This window comes from Neodiprion lecontei, chromosome 5, assembly GCF_021901455.1.
Source record: "Neodiprion lecontei isolate iyNeoLeco1 chromosome 5, iyNeoLeco1.1, whole genome shotgun sequence".
Taxonomy (NCBI): Eukaryota; Metazoa; Arthropoda; class Insecta; order Hymenoptera; family Diprionidae; genus Neodiprion; species Neodiprion lecontei.
In genome coordinates this window covers 27219332-27245862 of record NC_060264.1, presented here as the reverse complement: position 1 = coordinate 27245862, position 26531 = coordinate 27219332, and the positions used below count along the sequence as shown (strand labels likewise).

The following is a 26531-nucleotide window of genomic DNA, read 5'->3' as shown; positions in this document are numbered from 1 at the left end:
TGCGTATTACTTACAGTTCTGTATAAACAGAGGACGGATGTTTCGATTATAATCAAAGAAGTTTAGAGTTAAATTGAAACGATACAATTACCGTTAACAACGAGAGGAAAAAGGAAAAATATTAAACCAATTACGTGTTTTATTTTCTTGGGAAAAAAAAAAAAAATTATAATAATACAGATAAGTAAAGTGTCCATTATTCCTTAAAATATAACATATCCGTTATGTATATTATATATGTATAATCAAGAAAAAAAAAATGTACACGCTGTAGTAAATGCGGTAAAGACCGCATGATGTCGTTATCCTTTAGGCACCAGTTTTATCTACGTGTATATATATATATAATAGTTGTCTTTATTCTTTCATTTTTTATAATATGTTATTGAAACGTATATTACGTATGGTTTAAGTTAACGGAATAGCATCTATTCGACATTAATAACAGGAAAAATATTGGGGAAAAAAACAAACAAAAAAAAAAGCACAAAGCGCCGATTTGAAAGACACATACACATTTTATACACGCGTGTTCATACAGATTTCATGGGTAAAATCTAGGAGGCAAATTTAGCGAATCATTCAAAATAATGCTTTATAATAATTATATGCAATATGTATATATCGGCGTAAGGTATACATATATATATATATATATATATATATATATGTATCGTTCTTTTTTCTTGGAGTTTATTTTTTTTTCTCTCTTTTCTTACAATTTTTCTCTTCAACTGTACAAAAATTATTTAAAGTATCACTTTGTATCCACGTTTTTCTTTTCTTTTTTTTTTCTCGTATGGCGAAGATATTTTTACGATCACCACACTTTGTATCGATAATTATTTTATCGTAAACATTTGTGTGTAATTCTATTACACTTTTTTATATATTTTATTTCTTGATGTTAATCTTATTGACATCGAAAGATCGTTCGAAAAAAAATTAACCAATCGGCATCAGAATTGATTAAATCCAGGCTCATTCAACGTACGTTGATTAAACGGTGATTAAAAAAAATATATATATATATTCATAAGTGCAATCCTCACCATTTATTCTGCGCTAGGTGTGATAAAGGATTGATAATTTCGATACAATTTCGTTACACAAATGATAATAGTGACCGTTATCTAGCCGGAAATATCAAAATTTGTAATCAATCTCGTTTTCACAATGTGCGTGAGGCGCCAACCGTCGTTACCTTGAATCCTGTTCTTCTTTGATGCCGATCCTTTGACCGGAAATAACGGAGCTTTTTCGAAAGCATCTGCAAATTTAACAAGCGCAGTTGCAAGCGCAGCGACGTACGCGCTTCTCACGACGGTGGGCGAACGGTTCTGGAATCGAGCGAACCGAACGTGGCTGAACGTCTGGAAGAGGAAGACAATTATCAAAACGAATCGAGGAATTCGAAGGAAATAAAGATAAGCAATAAATTTGGTTTGGGTATGGAGAAAATACTCTCTCATATCTTATAATTATTGAAAAAAATAAAATGGTACTAACAATGTGGACGATTTTCCATGTCCTGTTCCTGTTGGGATTGGTGCGCTTGGAGATCGAGGCTTTCCTGTCGGCCTCGCTGTTCCTCGTCCCTCATTGGTTCTGTCGCCTGGTCGTCAGAGACTTCGGTGCGTGCCTCGACCGGAATTTCCAAAGATTCGACGGGCTTCAAAGGAAGGGGAAACCGTGGAACGGGGAAAGCTCGACCTTCGACGACCTGCGAACCGAAATGCGCGGAAAGTTGAGCGACAACGGGTGACGAAAGGTTAAGGGGGGGAGAAAAAAAATTTGGCAGCGGTGGGATTCGAACCCACGCCTCCGAAGAGACTGGTGCCTTAAACCAGCGCCTTAGACCGCTCGGCCACGCTACCTCGAGAGAAAGTGGTCCTCGGGTGATTCAACCCGAGTGCGACGCGGGTCATTTGTCGAAAATAGGCCAGTTATCGAACCCCGCTTGGCGGTGCGAGTTGACTCTATTTCTAAATACGCGGCGGCATCGACTCTGTGGCGGGAAAATTCGTGCGCGTATCGTGATGTTGCTGCCTCGTTCAAATAGACGCTGCGTAGCTTTTTTCGTTTCCTCACGGAGTAGGACAGTCCCGATGCCTTAAATTCTCGGATAGTCAACACTCAGGCCGAGAAAGAAGGTGTCGAAGTCGCGAGGTGGACCGCGGCGCGGAGAACGGTGGCCATTGGCCTCGGTTCGTTACGTCGTGCGAGTCATGTGCTTAGGTATATTTGTTCCTCCACGATAAGTTGATTTTCAAATACATACGTGTTAAGTACCGTAGCGTCGTACTTTCCCCGGGTTCTTTGAAAGCCCTCAGGCCGGACAAGAATTTCACGTCTCTAGATGGCTTGTTTTCAAACAATTATAGGCGTAAAACAACTCTATACCGTGACTCGCGTAAGGAAGTTTCCTTGCACTTGCTTCTCATTGCGTCACTGCTGTGCCTCAGCATATATCCGTGAAATCGACGTTTTTGCAGGTACAGGTTTTACATTTTATTACGGTTCTGGCGTTAGCTGAACACAAGATTTCTCGGAATTCGTTAGAATGAATAAGCAAATAAATAAATAAGAAACAGCAAAGCCATTTTCTTTTCAATTGAACAATCAATTTTTAATAAAAAGCAATAACCCTCCTCGGACTTTCTGCTATTCGGTATCTACGGGAGGAGTGATGGCAATTTCTCAGGCAATTTACAGTAGCATTATACCTGGTGAATTAAATTGCGGACTTCGACGGGTACCGGGAAGTTTCTTTCGGCTTCCTCGCCCTGATCTTCCGGTCCTGGGAAAGGCTTGGCATCCTGCTGTTGTTCCTCGCTGCTGTCCGTTTGCTGCTCTTGACGACCCTCGATGTTACCGTGCTCAAGAAGGTTCCTCACCTCAATTGGAAGCGGGAATGGTCCGAGAGGAATTGGCCGAGCGCCATCCGGGAATGGTTTGAATTCCTGGACAACCTAAGAAGCAAAGGGGAAAAGTTAAGCATTTCGAGTCATCTAGAATCTACATTTGACACTGAGAAATTTCTCATCATAAGAAATAAAACACGGTGTGGCTCATATCCAAGTCTCGTGATAAAACATCAACAACAAACAGCTCGTGTAATATTCGTTGATTTTAGACACTCATTGTACACCTAGGGTACGCAATAAATGTAAACCAAGCTAACAAAAATATCGAATTTCACAATCATTCCTCACCTCTCTTCGCTGTCCTTCTGGTACCGGGAACGGTCTCGAGTCGCTTGTGATGTGCTGAATGATGTTCTTGATCTCGAGCGGAACCTGCTGGATGATTCTCCTGATCTCAATGGGTATTCCCTGGAAGGGTGAGGAAGAGCGTTCGGAGTCAGAATTAGCAGGCGGCATCATCGGTGACCTGGATTCCTGTGGTGGCATCATTGGCGTCATCATTGGCCTCTGCTGTTCCTGTTCGGCGAAGTGGTTGTTCGAGGATTCGGGCTGCGGTGGCACCATACGTGACATCTGCATGTGTTCGGGGTGGATTACTGGAATCGGACGGGGCTGGGAGGGCATCATCGGTGGCTGCTGTTCCTCATGTGGCTGCGGCGGCATCGGGGGACGCATTCCGCGCATCGGATCCATCGGGAAGTGGCGCAGTTCGATTGGGATTTGACGCATTTCAACCTGGAATAAAAATGACGGTAGTTACAATTTCATCAATAGAAACGAGGCTATTCGCGAAATAGTGAAAAAGTGGTTAAGTTCAAGTCTTGCTTCCGGTTAGAACTTCTCATTCGAAATTTCGAGTCAAGAAACCACGCTCACCTGGGGGCCCATCATGGGCGGCTGTGGTCCCATCATCGGTCTCTGGGGGCCCATCAACGGTCGCAGGGGTTCCATGCGCGGGGGCCTCATGTCAACGGTGAGTTGAGGGAGACCTCGGAAGGCGGGTGGTAGAAGACCGGGAGGAATGTGGTTCAGTCCCCTAGGATTGCTCAAGGGCAATTGCTGCATGTCTGGGACCTGGTACTGGGAGTGGATTTGGAACTGGTTGAAGGCGTTGGAGTCCTGTGGGTGGATTGGGATCTGGACGGTACCGAGAGGCACTATTATCGGCGTCATCATATCTTGGTCCTGAGCTCTGGAATCAATGACGGTTCTTGCGTTCGTTAAATCGGCCGAGAAACGGTGAAACGGGAGTGGTAAAGGCTCAGATAGTTTTTGCTCAGATAAAAAACAAATTAAAGTCGTTCTTACTCTTGTTGGGGGTTTCCAGACTCGCAGAATATGGCGATGCGTTCTCCAAGGAGCTTCTGGAAGCGTTGAGGATCTGTACTGTTGTCGATGCTGTTGTCGTTCGATCCGTCGGTCAATTCGCCGGCTCTCTTTCGCTCAACGACGCAAGAAACGCGGCTACGTACCTGCTGCATCAGAGTCTGAAAAATTTAAGATACGTGAGAATGTAATTACAAAGCCGAAAAGGAATTACCCGCGGAATGAGAAAAGGAGAAAACAGGACTCGGGAGAAAGTTCTAATGTCTGCAAGATTGGTGCTAACGATAAGAGGTCACCTAAGGACTTTTGAAATATGACGTTCGCCTAAATTAGGCCAACCTTTTCTACCGCTTATCAAAATTTACATTTTTGGCCTAGTTCACTGATTCTCAGTTATTTCCCATTGAAATTGGACTTGAATCGAATCTTCTGCCAGAGTAACCTCGATCCTCATTTTCGCTACACTAGCAAAGCTGACAAAAATTGAGAACATTTTCCTTACCCCTGCAATATCGTCGAGATCCAACTGAAGTGGAAGCTTGATGTGAACAGGTGGGAACTCGTCGTCATCGTAGTCGTCCTCCTCCTCTGTATCGTTGCTGTCATTGCTCTCAGCAGTTTTGCTGCTTTCGTCCTTCTGGACCTTCATGTCTTTGGTATCAGGCTGGACTTCTTTTTCGGTTTCAACCGAATTAGTCAAGACCTGCAGGGAATCAGTCGGATCGACATGGTCCTGAAAACCCATTTAAAGAGAACCCTGCATTAGCAACGATTCATTGGAGCGCCAGTATATTGCTATAATTGTTTTCTAAAGTTGACCCAAAGTGACAATGTATCTACAAGTGTCGAAAATTGATTCCGAGAAATCTTTATCCCGTCAACGACACGATCAACAACTCTTCGCCCGCTTTCACTCAATCTAGGCAAAGCCGATGTTCCGCCATGAAAAAAGGTATATTTATACGTAGGTTTGAATGCAAGCGGCACAAGTCCCGGACGTTTACCTCAAATGCGACGTGATTACACCAAAGAACGAATGTAACGACCCAGGTATGACTAACCGGAGTTTTTCCACATGACAATCAGATTGCGGCTTATACGATGTGCAACATAATATGCTCGCGACTTCCGGCAGAGGTTGCTGCACCTCGGATCGTCCCAGGATCGAAGTATCGAAGTGTTTCGACATCCACCGCCGACATCGTCATGGGCATTACCGCTATTTAAGTCGCCGTCACCGTCTTCGTTGTTGTCCGATTGCTTCCCCTCCGTCATGCCTTATATATACATATACACCTATATTCAATGTTATTATCGCAATAATCTGACGAGCCGCTGCTGTGCAGGAGGAGGTAATTAGAGTCCGTTGCGTCACGCGAGCGTCGCGAGAAAGGCGTTCTGTTTACGAGGCTTCTGTGTGTACGGAGACGTCAGTGTGCAATTTTACACGTCGTGTAACGTCTCCGAGTACGAGAATGTTCCTCGGGGAATCGGTATGAGTGACAACTTTCCAGTTAGCCTGGCCTCTCCGACTCTTGTGGTACCGCAGTCACTGACCTCGTGCGTTTGTTCCTTCGATCCCCGACTTTATAACCATCTCTGCATCTCGTTATACGTACGGTATGTATGAGGTATAGGTCTCTGTGTGTATGAGATATTCCCAAAGTTACGCACGGTTATCTCTGCGGTATACCGGTTTTCCTATTTCACTCGTAGAGTACGCCTCTTGTTATGCAATTATACAAAAATCGTTACATTGTTCAAACCGGCATGTGTATAAAGTGTAATACGCGACCGACTCGACCGATTGTCGTCATTATCGTTAGCAGTAATATCGTTACCGCTTATGCCGTTGTATACATGTAACCCAGTTAAATTTCGTGCTGTAATTAAATCCAATTGAATTGGATTGTATAATTTTTTTTTTCGCACAACAAAAAACCTGCAGACAATAATTTTACCAAAATTTTATCAACTTAATCGATATAAATTCCAATCCTGACGTCTGAATAATAATTCTGTTGATGCGTTTATTTCTGAAATGTTTGAGCTTTTTCAAATATCTAAGGTATAATCATTGCCAAGATTCTTGATCGTGTACTAAAATTTGAAACCTTATACTGCAACAAGTGATCGAATTATATCGATTCACACACGCATATATATACACGTCTCTGGGGTTTTATTTACGATGTACATGTTTCGCCGTTCTTGTACCGCACGCATTACAGTATGAATTTCTAAAGAAAGTTGTACGCCACGAAGTATAAGGTACCCGATACTTCCGCAGTTTCCGCCTCCTTTTACACCGCCGCATTGCAGCATGCAGTATAATTCTATTTGCTGAATAACTACCATTAGCAGCTGTATCGCGTATTATACTGTGATTTAGCGTATACAGGTTGTCGTCGTTTCGCACAGTGAAACTTTGAAACGTTTTACTCGCTTTACACGCACTGAAGTTTCACAAATCTCCGACTTGAGAAGCCTTCGGGCGGTGTTTCTTCATCCAGCTATTACGCACGAACGCGTAGCTGCGTGCAGTTATAAAATTGCAATAAAAAATCGCAGCGAAGAAAAGGGGATTCGATGAGAAATAAATAAAATTTTTATGTAATTTAGGACGATGACGGATTTGAATTTTGATACTTCTTGGATATGTTCATGAAACCGGATGCATATCTCAAGTTGGAAAACAGTGGAAACAAATTGAAGCGTGATAAATTATAACAATTTTTCAACGAGGTGAATTTGAACAAGAAATAAAAAAACCAGCTTACCGGTTTGACGCGAAGAAAACTGATGAGATAAAAGAAAAAAAAACTAGCGATTTCGAAACTCGGAAGGACAAAAAAAAAAAACACGGCCACTTATTAACAGCTCTGTTGAATTTCTAACAATCTGGATAACGATATTACGATTCTTTGGTAACAACATAAATCGCACAGGACTTTCTAAATCGTGATAGAACCGAACGTACATACAGTAGAAATCGCATAGCAGATATTTGTGCAGAAAAAGAATATATACAATATAAATAAACAACGAAAGACAAAAGGCAAACAACGAATAATATTGAATCGTGGAAAGTTTCACTCGGTGGTGAAAATCTCGCGGCGGTAAAAAGAAATTATGTAAAGGAGGTTTAAGTGCGCTCCTTATTGGCGAGAGTAAAAGAATAAGAATACTACGGAGAAGAGGAAGAATCTAGAAGAGGTACGTGAGCGTGAAATCGCACGTATACACGCGATAATTCTTCAAGAATAATATGATACAGTACCGATGTGTGTGGGTGGAAAGTTTAAACTCTCTCGACATTTCGCGGTGCACGATCTCCTCGGAGATGACGCTACTGCTTCTTCCACTAGACACGATGAGCCGAGGATGGACTCGCGGAGATCGTCGTGCAAAAGTAGGTTATACTCACGGCATAGCTCCGAGAAGTGAACGGTTTATTAAGTTTTCTCTCCTAGCCTTAGAGCCTAACTGTATCGCTCCCCTTGCATCCATCAGAGTTCTCAATTCATCTCTGAACAGGATCTCAAGGAGGTTAACCAAGCCGGCTGGTTTGCCAAAGATTCATACTTTTTATCTATTTTATTGCCAGATAGTCGTACATTCGGGGTCATTGATTCCGAGACGACTTGTTTTTTGGACAAGTCGGTTAGGTTGGCAATGCCGCATCTGCCTGCAGCGCCACCGACGGCCGGTCGCGAAACAAGCTCAATCGTTGTGAACGTAACGTAACCTATGACCGTCGAATTTAACCCAAAAATAAAAAATTCGACGGTCATAGGTTATGTTATGTTTACGATGGCGCTGCGGGCAAATTCGGCATTGCCAACCTAACCGACTTGTCCAAGAAATTAGACATCTCGGTATCACTTACCCAAAGTGTACATCGAATATTTAATAAATAAATACTTGTCGGAAATTTAAATATTTCTCGGATAATACCGAGAGTATAGATTACTAGAGGTAAAAGCAAAAGCTAGATAGCAATGATTCGTTTCAAAATGCTTTAAAATAGTTTAAAATATATTAGGTTAGTTCGATTTCTCTTCTCGGTGAGTCATTTTATTCAGCGGACTGTTTTCTGCAAATTCATTGAAACATTTTTTTTCCCATGTTAGCATCGTGGAATATTCCATTTTACAATATTTCACCGATATTGATTATGATCAACGATTCGCGGTATTTAATTGACTACTGAAATAGAAGGAAATTTTTTGCCGGGGTTTTTGTAGAAAATATAGTCTTCTGAATAAAATTAGCTATCGTTGAGTATTATCGAATGAATCTGTACAATTTTTACGATTTTACAGTGATTCAAAATGAAGCATGGATAATATAAGATAATTTTTAATCTTTTATTTGTAATTTCATTATTTTTTATGCTTGTATTTTTTGAAAAGTCTTCGTACGTTGCGAGCACAATAATTCGATAAGTATTCGATGTACGACAACCTCGTAATAAAATTAATAAAAATAAAATGATTAAAAAAAAAGTAGTGGTAAAATTCTCCGATAAAAAATAATAGTATTTTAATGCCAATATAGAAGATTTGAAAACATTGCGAAAACTTCTCTGAAATTCTGATACCTTTGAAATGGAGGAATCGCTTCCAATTTGACTAGAAATTCGAGTCTCTTAAATTTTATCAATATCTTGTGAATTTTGCAAAATTTATTCTCAAAATGAGATCCTGCGTTACAATTCACCAATTACATCCATATTAAACGCGTTGAACGGTCTTTTAGTCAACTTAACACACGCTGCAGGTGAAATTTGTCATAGACAAACGCGAAAAGCGGGTTAACCTAAAGAGAAAACTGTTTCCTGTTTGACAAGCGGCATAATACCGGAAGTCCGATGCAGTGTTTCGTTTCTCGGTTGGTAAATAACTTTGCAATTGGCGTGACGTCGCTGGGATGAAAATCTTCTCCTGAAGAAGTTCGAATCTACGCTTATTCAATTTTATACCGTACAACTATCAGCAATTCAGACAATGATTACAGAATGATCGTGAGATGCAGTGTAAAAACGTTAAAATTAAAGCAAAGCTAAAACGTTGCGAGATAACAGTAATTATAAACAAACAACAACGTTCTTGTATTAGTTTTACAGAATGAAATGTCAACGACCGCTCAACTGTCTGTTAATTTTCGTAAAAATAATAAACCATGACTGTGCACAACGGATTAGAAAGTACAACCTGTGGTGACGTTTGAAAGTAATTACAAATCTCACGCACAGTATGTATACGTATAAAATAACCACATATTATAGCAAATTAAATATTCATCTTCTTATCGAGTGTTTTAAGTTACTCGTAGTTGTAGTCAATTGATTAGTTACTTCGCTGGAATAGTCAATAAATTGCTCGGTCATTCGGTTAAATTTGCTTGGCTACTTATCTTTTTATAGTATTTTAGTACTCGTATACCACCTATATTTAATTTTACAAAATATTGAATAGTTTATGGGATTTTTTTTTTTCGGTATGTCTTTCGCTTTATTCTAACGCTTCGGTTATTCCGTCATTTGTATCGCATTCAGTTGTTCGATATCGTCAAAATTCACCCCAATCAATTATTGTCAAAGTGTACGAAAGCGACACATTTTGGTTATTCACTAATTTTCGTATCCAATTATTCAGTTCATTCGTTACTTAAATACAATGAAGGTACAAATTTAGTTGATCAATTACTAGTCAGTCATATTCAATGGATTAAATTGCAGTTGACAGGTATTTAACTTCGTCGATGTTTAATGATTTCTAGTTATTTTTTAGTACATCGATTTCCTAGTTATTTAAATAACGATGATTCCTCTCCCCCCTCTCTCTCTCTTTATCTATCTCTCGATCGCAATAATTCTTCGGAAACAGGAATAATCACACCGTTTCGCAAATAGGTTTAGATATTAACGATGTGCATGAATAGTGTGTGTGTACGTGTAACATAGAATAAAGTCTAGTGTCTATTTCTTACATGCATTTCGAATTACGTAACCTCGTGTCGCGCCTGCTCACCTTGAGCACAACCTGGTACCGCCTTGTCTGATCTAGGTTTATGAATCTGCGATCATTACCGATCACAACGATCACGTGTATTTTTAGCATTCCTTTAACTAAACCCGGTGAATTAGTCGTGGGTGAGAATGATAATATTTATTTTACGTAAAAATTCTGAAAGGATTCGAACTTTTTATAAAAAAAATGAAAGAAACAAAATGACACCGAGGAATTACATAATCAATTAATCATCGAATCAATTGTAAGACGGAATAAAGGGAATGGCGAACGAATGAATTTTTCTTCACGAGAGTCGAATGCTGTGTGTAACGTGAGTTATTATCGAACCTCTAGGTCAACTTCCTGCTAATAATGACGTCTGTTTGTTCATCTTCGTACGCGAGATATACTTTCAGAGTTTGAGAACTGATTAGGCCTGGCTAAATATATACTAATGACGTTATAATACGTGTAGATTCTTCATATCCTTATCAGCGAATTAATACTAATTTCTAATGTAACAGAAATCGCGAGTGAAAAATCCCAGACGCGAAATGCAAACGCAGATCTAAAGCTGTTAAAAGTAATCGCTGAAACCGCGAATACCGGAACTTTGTATTACTGACGTACGCAGATTGTTGATAAGTTCATACTGTCAATATCGAATCTCCTATGGCTAAAAACATCCCATTTAGCTGAAGCTAATTAGTATAATTAGAGAGACATCTATACTAAAAGACATTAGGCAAAATTTAAATTGAATTTAGCACTATTTTGCTTCGGGCTTTTATGTATAAAAAAAATTCTGTATTTTATGAATAACTAAAATTGTAATTTGTTACAGAAATTGAACTATTTTTTTGAAAAATATTCGTAATTTTTTAGTGTATTTTTACTAAAAATCCTTTCATTGTATACCTGTACGTACAGCAAGTTTAGTTGTAAATAAGATTTCTTTTTCTAAGCTTTCTACTTTCAAACCTTGGGCATGTAGCAACGCAGAGACAATTGCATCCGGCAATTATTCATACAATAGCTGGAATAACTTACGTGCTGAAAGAATTTTCCAGCGTTTAAAACATGATACTTTGAAGAAATGGGATCCATTCGTTGAATTTTCCTGATCCAAACAGGAAAAAGCGAAAAAAAAAATTTGAAACCATTTGACCATTGATTAATATCATCGGCAGTATAATAGGAAGAAATGATCATTTTTCTTTCCTTAGCATCGAATAGACATGACGAAGAAAACAAAAATCTACACATCGTATTCAGTTCAATTTTCCTCCCATAAATTTCCTGTATATCCATAACTATTCCTCTTACATCGTTAAAGTTTACAAATAAATTATAAGAATTAATTGGCGATATAAATATGGGTTGTCATTATCCAACCGACGAATCCTCAAATAATAACAAAAGTAACGAAGACTTTTCATCATCGCTTTCGATAGATTCTGCATTTCATATGGATAAAAATAAAGAATGTTCGACGTACCTGCACCAGAGCTTCCGGCTGAATATGCTTGATGTATTCTCCCTGGGACTGAGAGGCATCCTGCTGATGCTGCTGCAGCTTCATTTCAGCCTGAAGAGCTGCGATGGCTTCCGGGGTGCAAGAAGCGCGCGCCTGAACGTAGGATGAAGCCAAAATAAAGCAGCCCAAAACAACGGACATCGCGATCAAAGTTACGGCTGCGATACGAGCGATTTGAACCGCTGAGCTTTTCGTTCCTGGCCTCATGTAAGCCTGCGAGTAAAAAACATTTTTCGGCGTCAGAATGATTTTTACATAATTGTTAGGGTTGGGAAAGTTTGAGGTGTAGGAAAGAACGCGTCAACAAAGCACGATTATTCTACGATTCTGGAGTATCGGAATCGAGAACCTGCAAAAGGTCTGAAAATAAAATCACGCGACCAAACGGGGGGGGGGGGGGGGGGGGGCGAACATTCGAAAATTTGAACAATTTTGTTACAGCTCGTTATTGGAATTTGTGGAAACAATGATCGAAACAGAGAATTTGAAAATAAGACGACGATAAAAAAAGAAAAAGAAAAAAAAGAAAAAACAACGACAGGGAAAAGTGGCAAAAATGGTACACGAATAAATCAGCTGCGTCGAGACACTCGGAACACCGGCAAACAAGGATATATTTTATTGTTCTGCCTGCCATGACAGGACTGACTTGTTGTCACGGTTAGTAAACAACTGAGCCGAGGCCTTCGAAGCTCTACAGTGTGGGATCCTTATAATACATTATCTAGTTGTAAATTATGTTACAAGTGATGAAATAAAAGCTGTTATTGAATAATGTATGCGAAATGTGGGAAAATATCGGATATTTTCTTAACAGTATATTACTGCGCGTATATAATTAGGAAAACGGACTGATTAAACTCTAAAAAATTCTCAGCTAGCTTCTGTATATTTATTATACATATATATAATATATATACAGAGTGAATTGCTAACGACCGAATGGTTTAACGCGCATGCGCTAAAATTCGAAGGCAAGAGCATTTGTCTCATCAGGGCGACCAACATTCCTAAATTCAAATGACAGATCGCCGCCATGTATGTAACCTCAAAAATGTTGGTCACCCTGATGAAACAAATGCTCTTGCTCTCGAACTTTGGCGCATGCGCGTTAAATCATTCGTTCGTTAACAATTCACTCTGTATATAGTTCAATGCTCAAAAAAATTAGCGGAATGAAATAACCTTCGCGCAGAGTTAGAGTTCACTGATTATTCGCTTTTCAGCTATACATCTAGACGTGTGCACAAATGTATACATATATATATGTATGTATGTATATATGTAATGCTTTTATATCGCTCCCAGAGGACATCGAGATGTCACTATTAGTCATTGACCGTATTAAGCATTGGCCTCGAGCTGATCAACCGTTAATTTATTAATTAATAGAAACTCATTCACCGTTTTTGAGTTGTTGACGCATGCAGAGAGCAAATTTTGAAAAGACATTTTAGAGAAATTAGAATTTTGATTTCCTTCACGGAGACGTGCAATTTTCTAAACTTTATTTTTCGTTCAATGAGTCTACCGAATTTACAAATTTTCATAAATAATTAAATTGTTTAAATATTTCATTGCGCAAAAAATGTTCAGTAGTTGAATTATAAAATTTAAAAATATATTTCACTAATCATTTTTTCAACTTAACCTAATATTATCTTATTATTATATTTCAAATTTCGTGCTCAGCAGTTGCGTAGAAGCGTGAGATTTTTTCTCACCAGGCGAGTAATGATTCTGATACGGACGACTTGTGTTCCGAAAGGTTATTTGCATAGTACCGTTCATGAAAATATAATTTAAACCGTCTTTAAATTTTTCCGTCAACGTCCAGGTACTTAAATAAACATATTTGCCGGATTTGGACGATATTTTTTTTTTTGTGACGTGATTTAAGAACCAGCCACCGGTTCCTGTGATAATGAAATTGTTTTACACCGTGATTCGCGTGGTGAATGGAAACGATCCCCCGTTATTCGTGGAGGTGCATGAAAATACGGTACGAGGTACGCAAAAGAGCCGTCCGGCAGTGCCGAAATGCCTCCGTAATTATGCAATTTCGTAAACAGGTATTATAATAGGTATACAGTCGAATGGTTACGCAATTTCCTCGCACGTAATCACTCCACGAACATTATAGCTCACAGGCTTTGATTAATAGCACTGTATGAACGTACATGTGTATAAATATAGCTGCCTGGTTGCATTTTTTTTTTTTTTCATTCATATTATCCAGCCAACTTTTCTCAGTTCATTTAATTGCTATCAGGCAGGCAATATTACACAGACATCTAGAGAAGATATTCGATGCACAAGCAGCTGATATTTATTGATTTGCCAAAGTAGATATCGACGATTCGTGTCAAATCGCTTCGGTATGGTTAAAAATCTTATAAATTTTTGGTTCGATTTCACTTAACGATGACTCATTTTAACCAGATGACTATCATCTACAAACTCGCTGAAACACCTTTTTTTCATCGTTTTAGCAACGTTGAAGATTTTATTTCACAACATTGCGTCGATATTTATTACGATCAATGAGTGGCGATATTGAATTAACTACCGAAACAAAAGAAAATCCGCTTCGGGGACTTTGTAGAAGATAGTATTCTGAACAAATTAATGATCCATTGTAGAGTAAAATCGAACGAATCTACTAATTTCTTAAAGTTATTTCAAACAAAGCATCAATGTCCAAGCTTTTTTTAATCATTTCAATATTTATTATTCTTGTATAATTTTTCAAGACTTAGCTTCGTAAATTGCAAATATAATAATAACTGGACAACCACTCGATGTGCGACTATCTCGTATTAAAATCAATAAAAAGTATCAAAATTTAGTCGATAAAAATTCTTGTCACTCGTTTTCATTCTTCCTCTGTTTTCGTTACGATTGTCGCGAGAAGAGCGGAATTACGGAGGCTGTATCATCGATTAACGCATTAGCTGAAGCAGGACAGGATGGAACGGGTGGATATTCTACCGCACAGCAGTTTCCGGTTGCTACTAAATTACATACCGTAATATAATCGTATCGAATGAACGCCTCCGGCTCTTCGCACATATACGGTTGTACTTCACACACGCAGCTAGGAAAAAGAGATACCCAATATTATAACTCTATCCGGATTCGATCGACGATAGAGAAACCGTTGCACGTCAGATTTATCCTTCTTTTCAAAATGGAGATACGATATTGACGCCGCATATCTAAGCAGCTCAAACGTCGCGCAATAAACGACAAGTATGAAAATGTCGCGCAAAGTATTAAAATTCAATAAATCGTCGTTCTTTCATCGAAAAAAAAAAAAAAAAAAGAACCGCAATAAAATTTTGACGCAGCCGCTGTTCCTCCGTTTTGCCAGAAACTCGAGACAAGGAAATACGTACCGTGTTTGAATGAATTATTTTATTTTTTTGTTTTCTATGTTTTTACACAAAAACCTGTGACATTTCTTTTTTTTTTTCATTTCCGTTCGAAAAATGGAAATCTTTACGAGGATACGCTTGTATGCTAAAGCTGCTGGAATTTGGTGAAAATTTGAAAGGTACGCGGCGATTCGTGTCGTTCGAATAAAAACGAAAGGCGAAAGGAAAAGGAACGATCGAACAAAATAAACATTATTATTAGTAAATACGCGGTGATACGCAGTGCCGGGATTTTGTATGACCACCTTACGTAATACAAACGCGAAAAGCGGACACGCAGTTACGGGTATTACAGGTATATCAAGCAGATCGTTGCACAATGAAAGAAATCAACGATAAAAAGACAGAATAAAATTGAAACAGGAATAGGAACAGGAAATGAGAATTATTCTTCAATATCGAAGTGTCTGTGCAAAAATTTGACAAACAAAAAAAAAAAAAAATTACCCAACCGTTACAGCGAGGTGTAAAAAAAAAAAATATATATTTTCACAAAAGTTTCGATATTCAATTTTTATGAATAATTGACCAAATAATCATTATTCTGCACCGTATGGATTATATGAGATATAATATCGCAATTATTTACAGCTTATTTAATATACGTAATACGTTAAGGAAAAATGAATAAATAAATACATTTTAAGAAGCCCGAAAATTTAAAACCTGTGCTGTGTGATATGATTACAGCATTTAATAACGAATAACAGTAATGTTGTAATTAAATTTCCGGACATTATTCATTTGTTATTTATTATCGATTGATTATTCTTCACAGTTATAATTTACAATTATATTACATTTACTTTTATTCGACGAATAAAATGCTCGACGAAAGAGGAAAAATGAGGTAAGAGAAAAATAAAAACAAAACAAGCTTGCGAGAATCGCTGAATCCGCTGCAGAAAACAAGCCTGCGTCGTTCTCGAACGTGTATTTAAATAACATGATGCGTGTACATGAACATTGATATACATATATATATGCAAACGGCGTGCAAACGCGTCACTGTATACATACATAATGCAAAATTGCTAAAGCATTATGCACACATAATAAATACATGCGCGTGTAGTTACGTCTCTGTGTTTCGCAGAAAAGTTTTAAAAGATCCGTGAAAAGGATCCGCGTGACGCGGTCTCAGGTAAAACGAATACAAGGTGCAGGCAGTATTTGAGGATAATATTTTTACTCGTTAGCGAGCGTTTAAACAACGAACGTCCCTCGGAAACGAGACGTAAGAAATAACACAACACAGTGTGCTGTTTAAATGCTAATACGCTAAACGCAGCCTCCCCAAGTATTGTGAGGATTATAAATGGCAGTAAATTCCCGCCGTTTACGGGTATATAAATAATGCATGTGGATTGCAGAGCTGAAACTTCCTAAATTCTTCTTTTTAACAACGATCGCGAAAGAATCGGACGAGGTAAATGATGGTGGAAAATTAAAGAGAAAGATGGAGAAAGGTACAAAAAATTGAACGAATTTATACATCACGTAGGTAGAATAAAATCATCGATTTGTAATCAACGTTTTTTGTTTTCACTTTCGTTCACGTAACATTTTCCCTCGTTTTCGGACAAAATTTAACAGTGAAATTCTAGTTTTAATTGATACACTCCTGGATATAGCGTATAGATGTGGTTTTTTACAGGTCGATGTAATAATGACTGTAATAATGATAATATATATTGCGAGGATGAAGAAGAGACTGGATTCGTTGAACATGGAACAGGGTTAACGATCTTGTGAGGCTGGATGTGTAAAAGAGCGTGAACCTCGCGTCGTGTTTCCACTCTATACCGATCCTTAAAAATTGTATCTTAGCTTCGCCCAGCAGCGTTTCTCGTTGTACAATTTGTCATTACAAGTGATCCGTTGATCGGGAAGGAAGAAGCACGTCAGACACGCCTCGTTAGCGGACAAACGTTATGTGCGTGTATCTCTCGTTATTTACTCAGCTTAAAATTCTCTCTCAGTGTTTTTCTACGTAAGAGCTTCTTCGACGCATGGGATGAAAATCGTTCGTTAAACCGAAAGTCGAAGGACGATCGACGATCAATGAAACCGGTCGACTCAACAACGATCTGTGATATTATCGGTGAGTAAATCGGGAAATCGTAGGGATAATTTACGGAAATCGTATACGGAGTAAAATAAAGAAAGTATGAGTAAAGAGAAATAAATAAGAAGAAGAAAAGAAAAGAAAAAGAAAGGTACGTAAAATTTAACGAGGATAATTTCACTTCGTTACAATAATCGGGGGCAAAATGATGAGAGTAGATACGCGAAGACGGAAACAATATGCCCCAACGAGAAGTGGAAAAGATTTCACGCTCAGAAGCCGCAAAACTATCCATTTCCCGATCCACGGAGCTACGATTTATTGCCCAACCTGCGGGAGGATCGGTAATTGAAACGTGAGCATTGCCGGGTACGGCATAAAATTCCCAGCCAACTAATGGACGAATGGCGAAGAAGAGGAAGAGAGATATACTCGCAGGCGATGACCTACTATCTCCTAGCAGAGAGTCCTCCTCTTACCAGCCGACGATCTGCACGGCTCGTCCACATCGGGGTCAAATTTTATACTATCTCAGCATTACGGCGAATACAATGATGCTGTGGGTGATACACGGTTTGTACAAACAGACGGAATCGTTCTTCCCCCCGCCCTCAACTCCCCTTTTCATTGTTTCGGGGCATTTGTCGTTGGCGTTAATGGGGCTAAAACGGGGACTTTTTGCAAACTCAAAATTTAACTTTCGACAAATTGTTATTATTGACGCATTACGGCGAAAGATCATTTGCAGCATGACGAGATTTTACGGTACTTCCCAAGTTTGAGTTGCATGCTTTAATGTGGAATTTATTTTTCTGGGTCTATTAATTGGACTAATTTTAGTTAAATTATATCACTGTGTACACTTTTAATTAAGAGACCGTAAATTTGCACGCTATATTCAGTTTTTAGTGAAGAGACGGATGCAAAAAAAAAAAACGACGAACAATTGAAACGATGATATTGTAGAATAATTCCAAACGGTATCGCAAACATTAGGCCCGAATGATGACAGAAATATGTTGGAATGTTTCTCGAATCACTTTAGGAGGATGTTGGAATAGTGCCAAAGGATGAAATGTATCAGAGTCCAAGCCAATGATAAACGAATGATTTATGAGTGTTGTTTTGAAGCAGCAATAATAAAAACGGACGATATAACATGCAATTCAACTATTGTCACGAATGTGCGAAAATTCTCTAGGAATGGAGATCGATTCGCATAATGTTCGCGTTGGAACATCAAAATAATTGAATAACAGGTTATAATCCACGATTGACTTCCAAATAAGTCTATCGCGGTTCTCCGAACGAGGCCATAAGCCGTGACAATCTCTTCGTTAGATCTGAGACAATCTTTCTCTATTCTAGATCTCAGTCGTGGCCACGATGCAGCGTGAAAACGTGATGGAAAGTAGGGTCGATGAGGCAAGCCCGATTACGAACCACTGGGGCATAAGTACCCGGTGTGAGAGAAGACTGAAAACTCGGAAACCCTAACGAGAAGTGGAATTTAACGATTTCTACCGTTTGATTAAAATCGAGAAGGCCGGTTGCGGCTACAACTCGGGCATCAAACTTTCGTCCATCGATGGATCGTTTCGTCGAAAGACTGGGCACACGGAATATTCCAAAGGTTCACGATAACGCCGCGCCGTGGTATTCTTTCCGGACGGCATTTACCGTAATGACACCCGGCACAAGTTGTGATTCAAATGGTAAACCTCGTTCGCTTCGATACCGCAGTACCTGGAATCGTGATCGAAATCCGAGCTTAAGTGGAACGACACGCATACCAGATTGAAGATAGAAGTGTCCAATAATTATACACCAGGATTTCTAATTCGTAATATCCGTGACTATCGCCTGAGGTGAAATCGGTCTTGACAATCAACTAAGAAGAGACTCACACCGTCGTAACGACAATAACTGCAGTGAGTAAACGTGACATCGACGAGTCAATTCGGGACAATATAATTTCTCCAATTTCTATTCATAACAGCGCGAGGTCCTAATGTGGGTAATTGGAATGACAACAATGACATAAAGACGCGACCACTTTCCACTACTCGGTATTAGATTCGCGTAGCTGCGATAATCCAACCTACGTGTCCTTCGGTGGTTCGAAATGGTAACGAAGTGCAGATGAAACGATGCTAACTGACATGCGAGACAATGAACGAGGAACGAAGTAAGATGACGAGAAGCCCGTCAAAGGAACACTGCAAGGACTAAGTCTTGAGCTATCCGTTCGACGAAAAGACGACTTCATCCATCAACGTCACCGATAACCCGAAATTACAGTAAGGTGCTGGTTTATCTTACCGGTGGTGGTTCGGTGGTGGAGTAGACTTCGCTGGGCGCATAGTGGCTATGGGGTGGCGGTATTTCCTTGCCTCCAACGGCGACGGTGGCCAGGGAGTCTGGCTGATCCTTGTCCATGGTCTGGCCTCCTTAGGGGACGTTGAATAGGGTGGTTGGTGCGATAAGACCGCGAACTGTTGCCCCGAACGAGGGTGCCGATGGAATGACGAGGATGTGATATTATCTGAGGATGATTTTTCGGACGATCCTGTCGGAGGAAGTTGATTACTCGGTGATTGGGCGAGCAGTGTGATGCCCAACGGTAACGGGCCGCTAGCCTAGCGGGCCCCTTCACCTTCCCCCCGCTCCACTAAATCCCCCCTCCTCTTCCTCCACCTCCTTCTCTTCGACGACGACGATGGACTTTCTAACCGCTGCTGCTGCAGCACCACCAACAAACCGAGGACACGGGCCGACCACGGCCTGTGCACCAGTACATCACCGATTTACGCAAGTCCACGGAAACCACCGGTTGTATTTACTGCAATCGTTCGAATTCACTGTGAGGAAAATTTTTTTTGAGGACTTGCGGGGACTATAATTCTGATGTCAATATAAGACTATCACACGACCGTCCAACACTGTCTGATGCGAATTAATTATACCCTAATTCATGTCAAGCTAACTACATCGATGTCAATACCACACCATCTGACGCCAGTCTAACATTATTTGATGTCAATGTGTCACTATCGTATGTCAATGTTACACAATCTGATGCCAATCTGATATTATTTGATGTCAATGTGTCAATATCGGATGTCAACGTTACACAATCTCGTGTCAATATAACACTATTTGATGTCAATATAACTGCATCGATGTCATTACCACATTATCTGATGCCAGTATAACATTATTTGATGTTAATGTGTCACTATCGGATATCAATCTAACACTGTTTGATGTCAAGCTAACTAAATCGATGTCAATGTGACACTATTTTATGTCAATATAGCATTATTTGATATCAACGTGTCGCTATCGAATGTCAACATTACACTATCTCTTGTCAGTCCAACGCTATTCGATGCCAATCTAACAGTTTCCGAGGTTAAGCTAACGCTGTTGATGTCAATCCAGCACTATCTTATGTCAATCTAACAATACCTGACGCTAAATTTCAGAATTGATCGCAAAAATTGTTAATTTCGATGTCATATTTTTTACAGCACACTTGGCCAGTGACGCGCCGTCTAAAGATGAAGAGACGTTCGGACCAAGGTTAACTACTTAACCGAATTGAAGATCAGATATTATCTTCTTCTTCCAGATACTAAATGTATTTCACCGACTATTTTTTACTTTATCACAATCTTGTGAATAACAACGACAGTGCGGACTCAACAATGTTGCGAGTTGACGTTTCAGCAACTTTGAATATTGTTAATATTTGTAAATTCTTCTACAAATTTCTGTGAAAGCCAAAAGTAAACAGTGTAACTAAAAGCTGTTGAATTTTTACAGTTTAATTCGTAAACCATGCACATTCGATTCCCGTTTTAAAATAGTTGCAGTAAAAAAAATTGAACTTTTTGCCGGGAAAATTTGAAGAATTTCAAATTTCACGTTCTACGAACTGTACCCTGAGATCCTTCGACTGCATCGAAAGCCCCTCGTGAAATATTTCCTCGCAAATTTCTCTGGAAAAAATCGCGACAAAAACACAGTGAGAAATTCAGAGAAATTGACCGTGCGAATTTGCTGCTGAGTTTCTCTGATCGTGGGCTGTATATTTTTCCGAAAAAAATACGCTTTGCGGTTTTTCTTCGCGATTCTTACACTTTTCGCTTCAAATATTCCCGAGTAAAAAATTCACGTAAAAAATTTTTTATGAACTTCACTGCGTGAATATAAAAAGAAATAAAATAAAACACTGAATCACTCTGATGTTTACTTGAAGCGAGATAAATTTACCATAGATCCTGCAACGAGCAGAATTCGCAGAGAGAATTCTCACCAGCACAGAGAGCTGAGTACGCAATGATTAATCGATGCAATACCTCTTCAATTGCTAAAAGCACTTTTTGCCTCTGCCGGTAAGAAGAAGAGATCCTCGTCGTTGTAAAAGTTTGTCAACGACTTTCATTTTGATCCCGGAATTATACACCTTATTAACAATGCAACATCCGAGTATAAAAATGATTGCAGCTGCCTGCCTTCGAACAATTACCAGACGTACGTATACATATATGTATAGAAATCGCGTGGGAAGAGGAGGATTTGGTTAATCATATCATCGGTGGATCTGTACATTAATGCACTGTACGTGTGTGTCGTATGAATTATAGACACATGTAAAGAAGGACACGAACGGAAACTGCGAGAGTCGTTTGTCCTCCGGCTTCGTTGTAATTCGAATTGCGTAACGAGAAACAAGTCTGCAAAGAAACAAAAACACTTCAAGAATCGTATAAACAAAAAATTGCCGCGTAATCGCAAATTTTTTTTTTCCGACACCTCAATGCTTCTTCAAATTTAAAATTTCTACAAACAAATGAATAAAAATATCACCACTATTCTCACGCTCTTTTATACGGTCAAAAGGAAATCGGCGAACTGTATTTTCTAGAACAAATCCATCCATGACAAATGCTTGCTCAAATCTCTGTCGATAAACGAATGAATCCAGAATAATTTTTTCACCAAATTGAATTTCTAACCACGTTGAGCCGATTGAACTTCACCGATATGAGAACTGATCGGTTCCGTTCAGGAAATATTTCTTCGTAGGCTAAAAATTTCTCGTTTATACACTCGCCATTTTTGTTTTCTGCTCGTCACTTACTAAATCACGTTTTTTCGCTATTTCACTTCAAAATCAAGCGTTGCAACTTTTCGTTGACAGGTTCTTTGAAGTAATTACGGATTTCCCCTGAACGGGATCATATTTGAAAATTTATTAATCACGGATATTTTCAGAAACGTGATTGCGGGTTTTGACTAAAAATTGACCTTTTCATTTGCAGCCAAGTTTGAAGTGAATTCTATACCGTCTTGTTTCGTGTACTGAATACTGAATTTGTGTGTTCTGTAAATAATATAAAATTTACCAATCTCACGTTTAATGATCGAGACTAACTGCAATATTCTTTCTAGAATGTTCTTCATGTACATACGTAAGTGTCTATAACCGAGTGAGGTAAAAATTGATATCTAGTTACAGCTATGCGCGGTTTCGTTTTTCTTTCTCCTTTTTATCGCGCAGTAGACACAAATGGTTTCTCAGATTTCAGACCCCCTCTTGTGCAGTGTACCTACCAGAGATTTGATCCTCGGCTATTAGGCACAGAGAATAACGTGCAAACTGATTACAAGCTTCAAAGTTTGCCGAGAAATTGAGGAACCGACCAATTACCTGCACGAATCTGCACTATACGTGTACATTAATAATTATGAATTATCAACCGAAGAAGAGCCAATGCGTTAGTATAATTTACAGGCTCAAGATACATCCTAACCAATTTATCTCAGTACATTAGTTCCGATCTTCTGTTTGACGCTAATGACCTACCGATAGCATAATTTTTCGGTGACTTGAGTAACACGGGAAAAAAATAAAAGTTCTACAAAGTTCCGAGGAAGTAATGAAATTTCTTAAAACGACGAACAGTTTTCGTTTTGAAAACTTTTAGAGCGTGTGAAACGGATTTGACAAAAATAGAAGATTTAAAAAAAATGTGTATTGCTATATTATGCACGTACGGACGTGTGTATGTAATTATGCACATCATAGATACACGGAATGTATATGTTTATTATGTAGAAATGTGTACGATACATGATTTGTAACGAAACAAATGAACCCGCCAAGTGAAATCGCTAAAAACCTTTCAAGAACACGTTGCATGAGAAAGCTAATACTCGTATACAACCAACATCGCGCTGTTGATAACTCGAGTTGCAGTCAGTGTTCTTTAAATTTTCCCATTCATTTATACACCGGTATTTAAAATCCAAACAGCCGCAGTAAATTTCAAAGTTAAGTGATATTCACACATCTCCTTACTTTCAAATAAAAGAAATGAATCGCGGGATACTTTTGTTAAATTGATCATCGTCACTTTCGTTTCCTTTTTTTACTTCAAAGACTAAACAGACAAAAGCAAAAAAAAACCGATAAACGTATTTTTTCACTATTAATTTCAAAAAGTGCCTACGATCAAAATTCGACACAATGTGCGACGTTAATTCGTACAAATAAGTTCAAATATGTTCATTTATTTCTATCCCCCGTGAAAGGTTGTAAATATTAGATTTACTCTTGTGCTTGATAAAAATTTGTGGTCATTGAATATTCTCGCTCATTCATTCAGTACACGTTTTGCGCATTGACTTACATAGCGGTTGCCATTCTTTCAAAATATTTCTGAAATCTTCAGGCTTCAGAATAACCACGGGATTGACGAAATTTGTCAACAGTTATAAATTGGCACAAATACGTGACTAAATGAAGAACGACTTTGCGAGAAATCGGCATAAAAATCGGTGCAGTTTTCTTGCACAAGGAGTGAAAATTTCCAACACGGATATTACAACGGCCAGAGACAATGCGCGGATAAATTGTACGCGTAAAATATTTGAATCTCCAGCGCGGGCGGAGTCTGAAAAGATAAGATGATACTTTCTCCGATATCCATACCTGGCTGACTTCTCACAGGTCTTCTATACACACACCGCGCGCAAGTATTAACGGAAAAAAAGATGGTTATGCAAAGAAAAAAAAAAACCATGCACAAAAGGTATTCCTACATATGGAGACGGAGATAGGAAGGCAGAAGAAAGTTAGCGGGCAATTATCCTACGCGAGCACCAATTTACATGCACACATTAAACGTGTAATGTAAGGTTTCTTGTACGTATTTATATAGAGATGTATCATCTGACCCGTATCTATGAGAGATTTCATCCTCGAGCGTAAACTGACGCCGGGATGTCAGTCTCCTCTCTCAATCATAAGGCTGTCGCGTGAAATATATTTATGTATGTATGTACACTTGGTGACACCGAATCTGAGACGGCTAATTTTTCACACTAAACAGTTATGTTGGCAACACAGAGAAACCTACAGCGCCACAGTCGGTCGAGCGCGAAACAAACTCAATCTCAATAAACGTAACATAACCGATGACCGTCGAATCTAACCTTAGAATACGTGTCAATCGAACAAGTCATTATTCCCACGGTATTCTAAGGTTAGATTATACGATCATAGGTTATGTTACGTTTATTGAGATTGAGTTTGTTTCGCGCTCGGCCGACTATGGCGCTGTAGGTTTTTCGGCGTTGCCAACATAACTGTCTGGTGGAAAAAATCAGCCGTCTTAGATTCATTGTTCCCAAGTGTACATACATATGTATTGCCTCGGTGAAAAGTAAAAGGACAACAGAAAATTGGGTAAGATGGGTATAATGCAGTGAATTTGTCTGAAACCAGTGGGACGAAGAGAAAAACTACATCTATTACAGTTTTCAATCTTAGTAGTTAAAAAGAAGTGCCACATTGTTTCAATTGAAAGTAATAAACATTTTTCTTCCATTTGTTTTCAACCGATTTCAAGAAATTCTATTCATAAATGAACCTGTAATGGTAAGAGTATCGACTAATAGATTCAGACATAATTTTCTTAATAAATAATATTCTCGAAAAAATCTGCATTACGGAAATTAATCTATTTTAGTGCAAAATTCAATTATTTCACCGATCGCACTTGAAAATACGATTTATTGATAATTTTTCGATATTTAAGAGATTGTTATTTATCAAAGTTAGATTTGCTGAATAAAATTTAAACATTAGAAAACAAAAACTATTTCAACGTTTCAGATTGAAACGTCGTCATTCCATCCAAAATTTCTTCATATTATTTTCCGATTTTTTCACGTTATAGGCGTTGTATCAAACTCTGAGAAATAATGATTGAATAAAAGTTGCATTACTTATCTGAGAACGAATAAAACCGTCCTAAGGTTGAAATATTGTTAATAAAAATATGGATTAAAACCGGAATGACTAGTTGGTGATTTTTGCAAACTCGGAGTGCGTCTAATTGATTTCCGGTAAATACTGAAGAACTTGTACAGTGCTAACAATAAGATTTTCAACTATAGGTACCTCGGAACGGAATTAGACGTTTATTTCCACTCGGTTAGACGTAAAGGCCGCTGATTCTCTGGTTGTGAGGATATCCTACCAGATCCTCAATATGCAACGCATCCTGCCGTTGCATAGCAGATAATGATAATTATTATAGGTGTTATGCCATTATTCTACTCCTTGTATATCTCCCCAGAAACACCCAATTGTGTTACGAGAATTTAAAGATTCGTAGATAAAATTAAAAGTACTCTCGTCTAACTGGTGTATGTATTGCGAAATTTTCTATCTTGATATTATTATTATCTGCGGTTAAAAAAATTCTTCATTTTTCCACCGATTTTTTTTTATAAGTTCATAAGTATTGAATATGACCTTAAAAATTTCTGGATTTATAAAAATAAACTCTAGCAAGTTGTAATTCTCAAAGAATCGAACATTCTGAAAATAAATTTGAACTGGATTTCTTTTTCCACGTTCAATTATCCAGTGACCGTTTTTGGTTTTTTTTTCTGCCCCTAACGCACGCACGCATTTGTTTTTTCAAACACTTCCACCAGATAAACGAATAAGGAAGAAAAAAGCTGAACGGAACGATAACTGAAAAAAAGCATTTCCAAACGAATTCCAATAAAAATTACTTCCCAACAGTAAGTATGAATCGACCGATCTACAAACAGAGAATTCCCCGGACTTGGAGTGACGAGAATGCGTCAGAATCAGTCCAATGACCCAACGAATACATCGTATATACGCTATTC

The 26531-nt window shown here is 38.7% G+C and overlaps 1 protein-coding gene and 1 non-coding gene across 2 annotated transcripts; both read right to left on the bottom strand.

Annotated features, from left to right (window-relative positions):
• Positions 1 to 121: 121 nt before the first annotated feature.
• On the bottom strand, positions 122 to 19931 carry LOC107226510 (bromodomain-containing protein 4). Its single transcript, XM_015667344.2, has 9 exons — positions 19635 to 19931; positions 11769 to 12020; positions 4756 to 4986; positions 4236 to 4414; positions 3804 to 4119; positions 3216 to 3662; positions 2727 to 2972; positions 1510 to 1723; positions 122 to 1373 (listed from the first exon to the last, which is right to left on the bottom strand). Exons 1-9 carry the CDS (start codon positions 19749 to 19751, stop codon positions 1279 to 1281), a joined length of 2097 nt encoding a protein of 698 aa, XP_015522830.2. The 5' UTR covers positions 19752 to 19931; the 3' UTR covers positions 122 to 1278.
• On the bottom strand, positions 1796 to 1877 carry Trnal-aag. The gene has a single exon. It is a non-coding gene; the product is annotated as a tRNA-Leu (tRNA).
• Positions 19932 to 26531: the final 6600 nt, after the last annotated feature.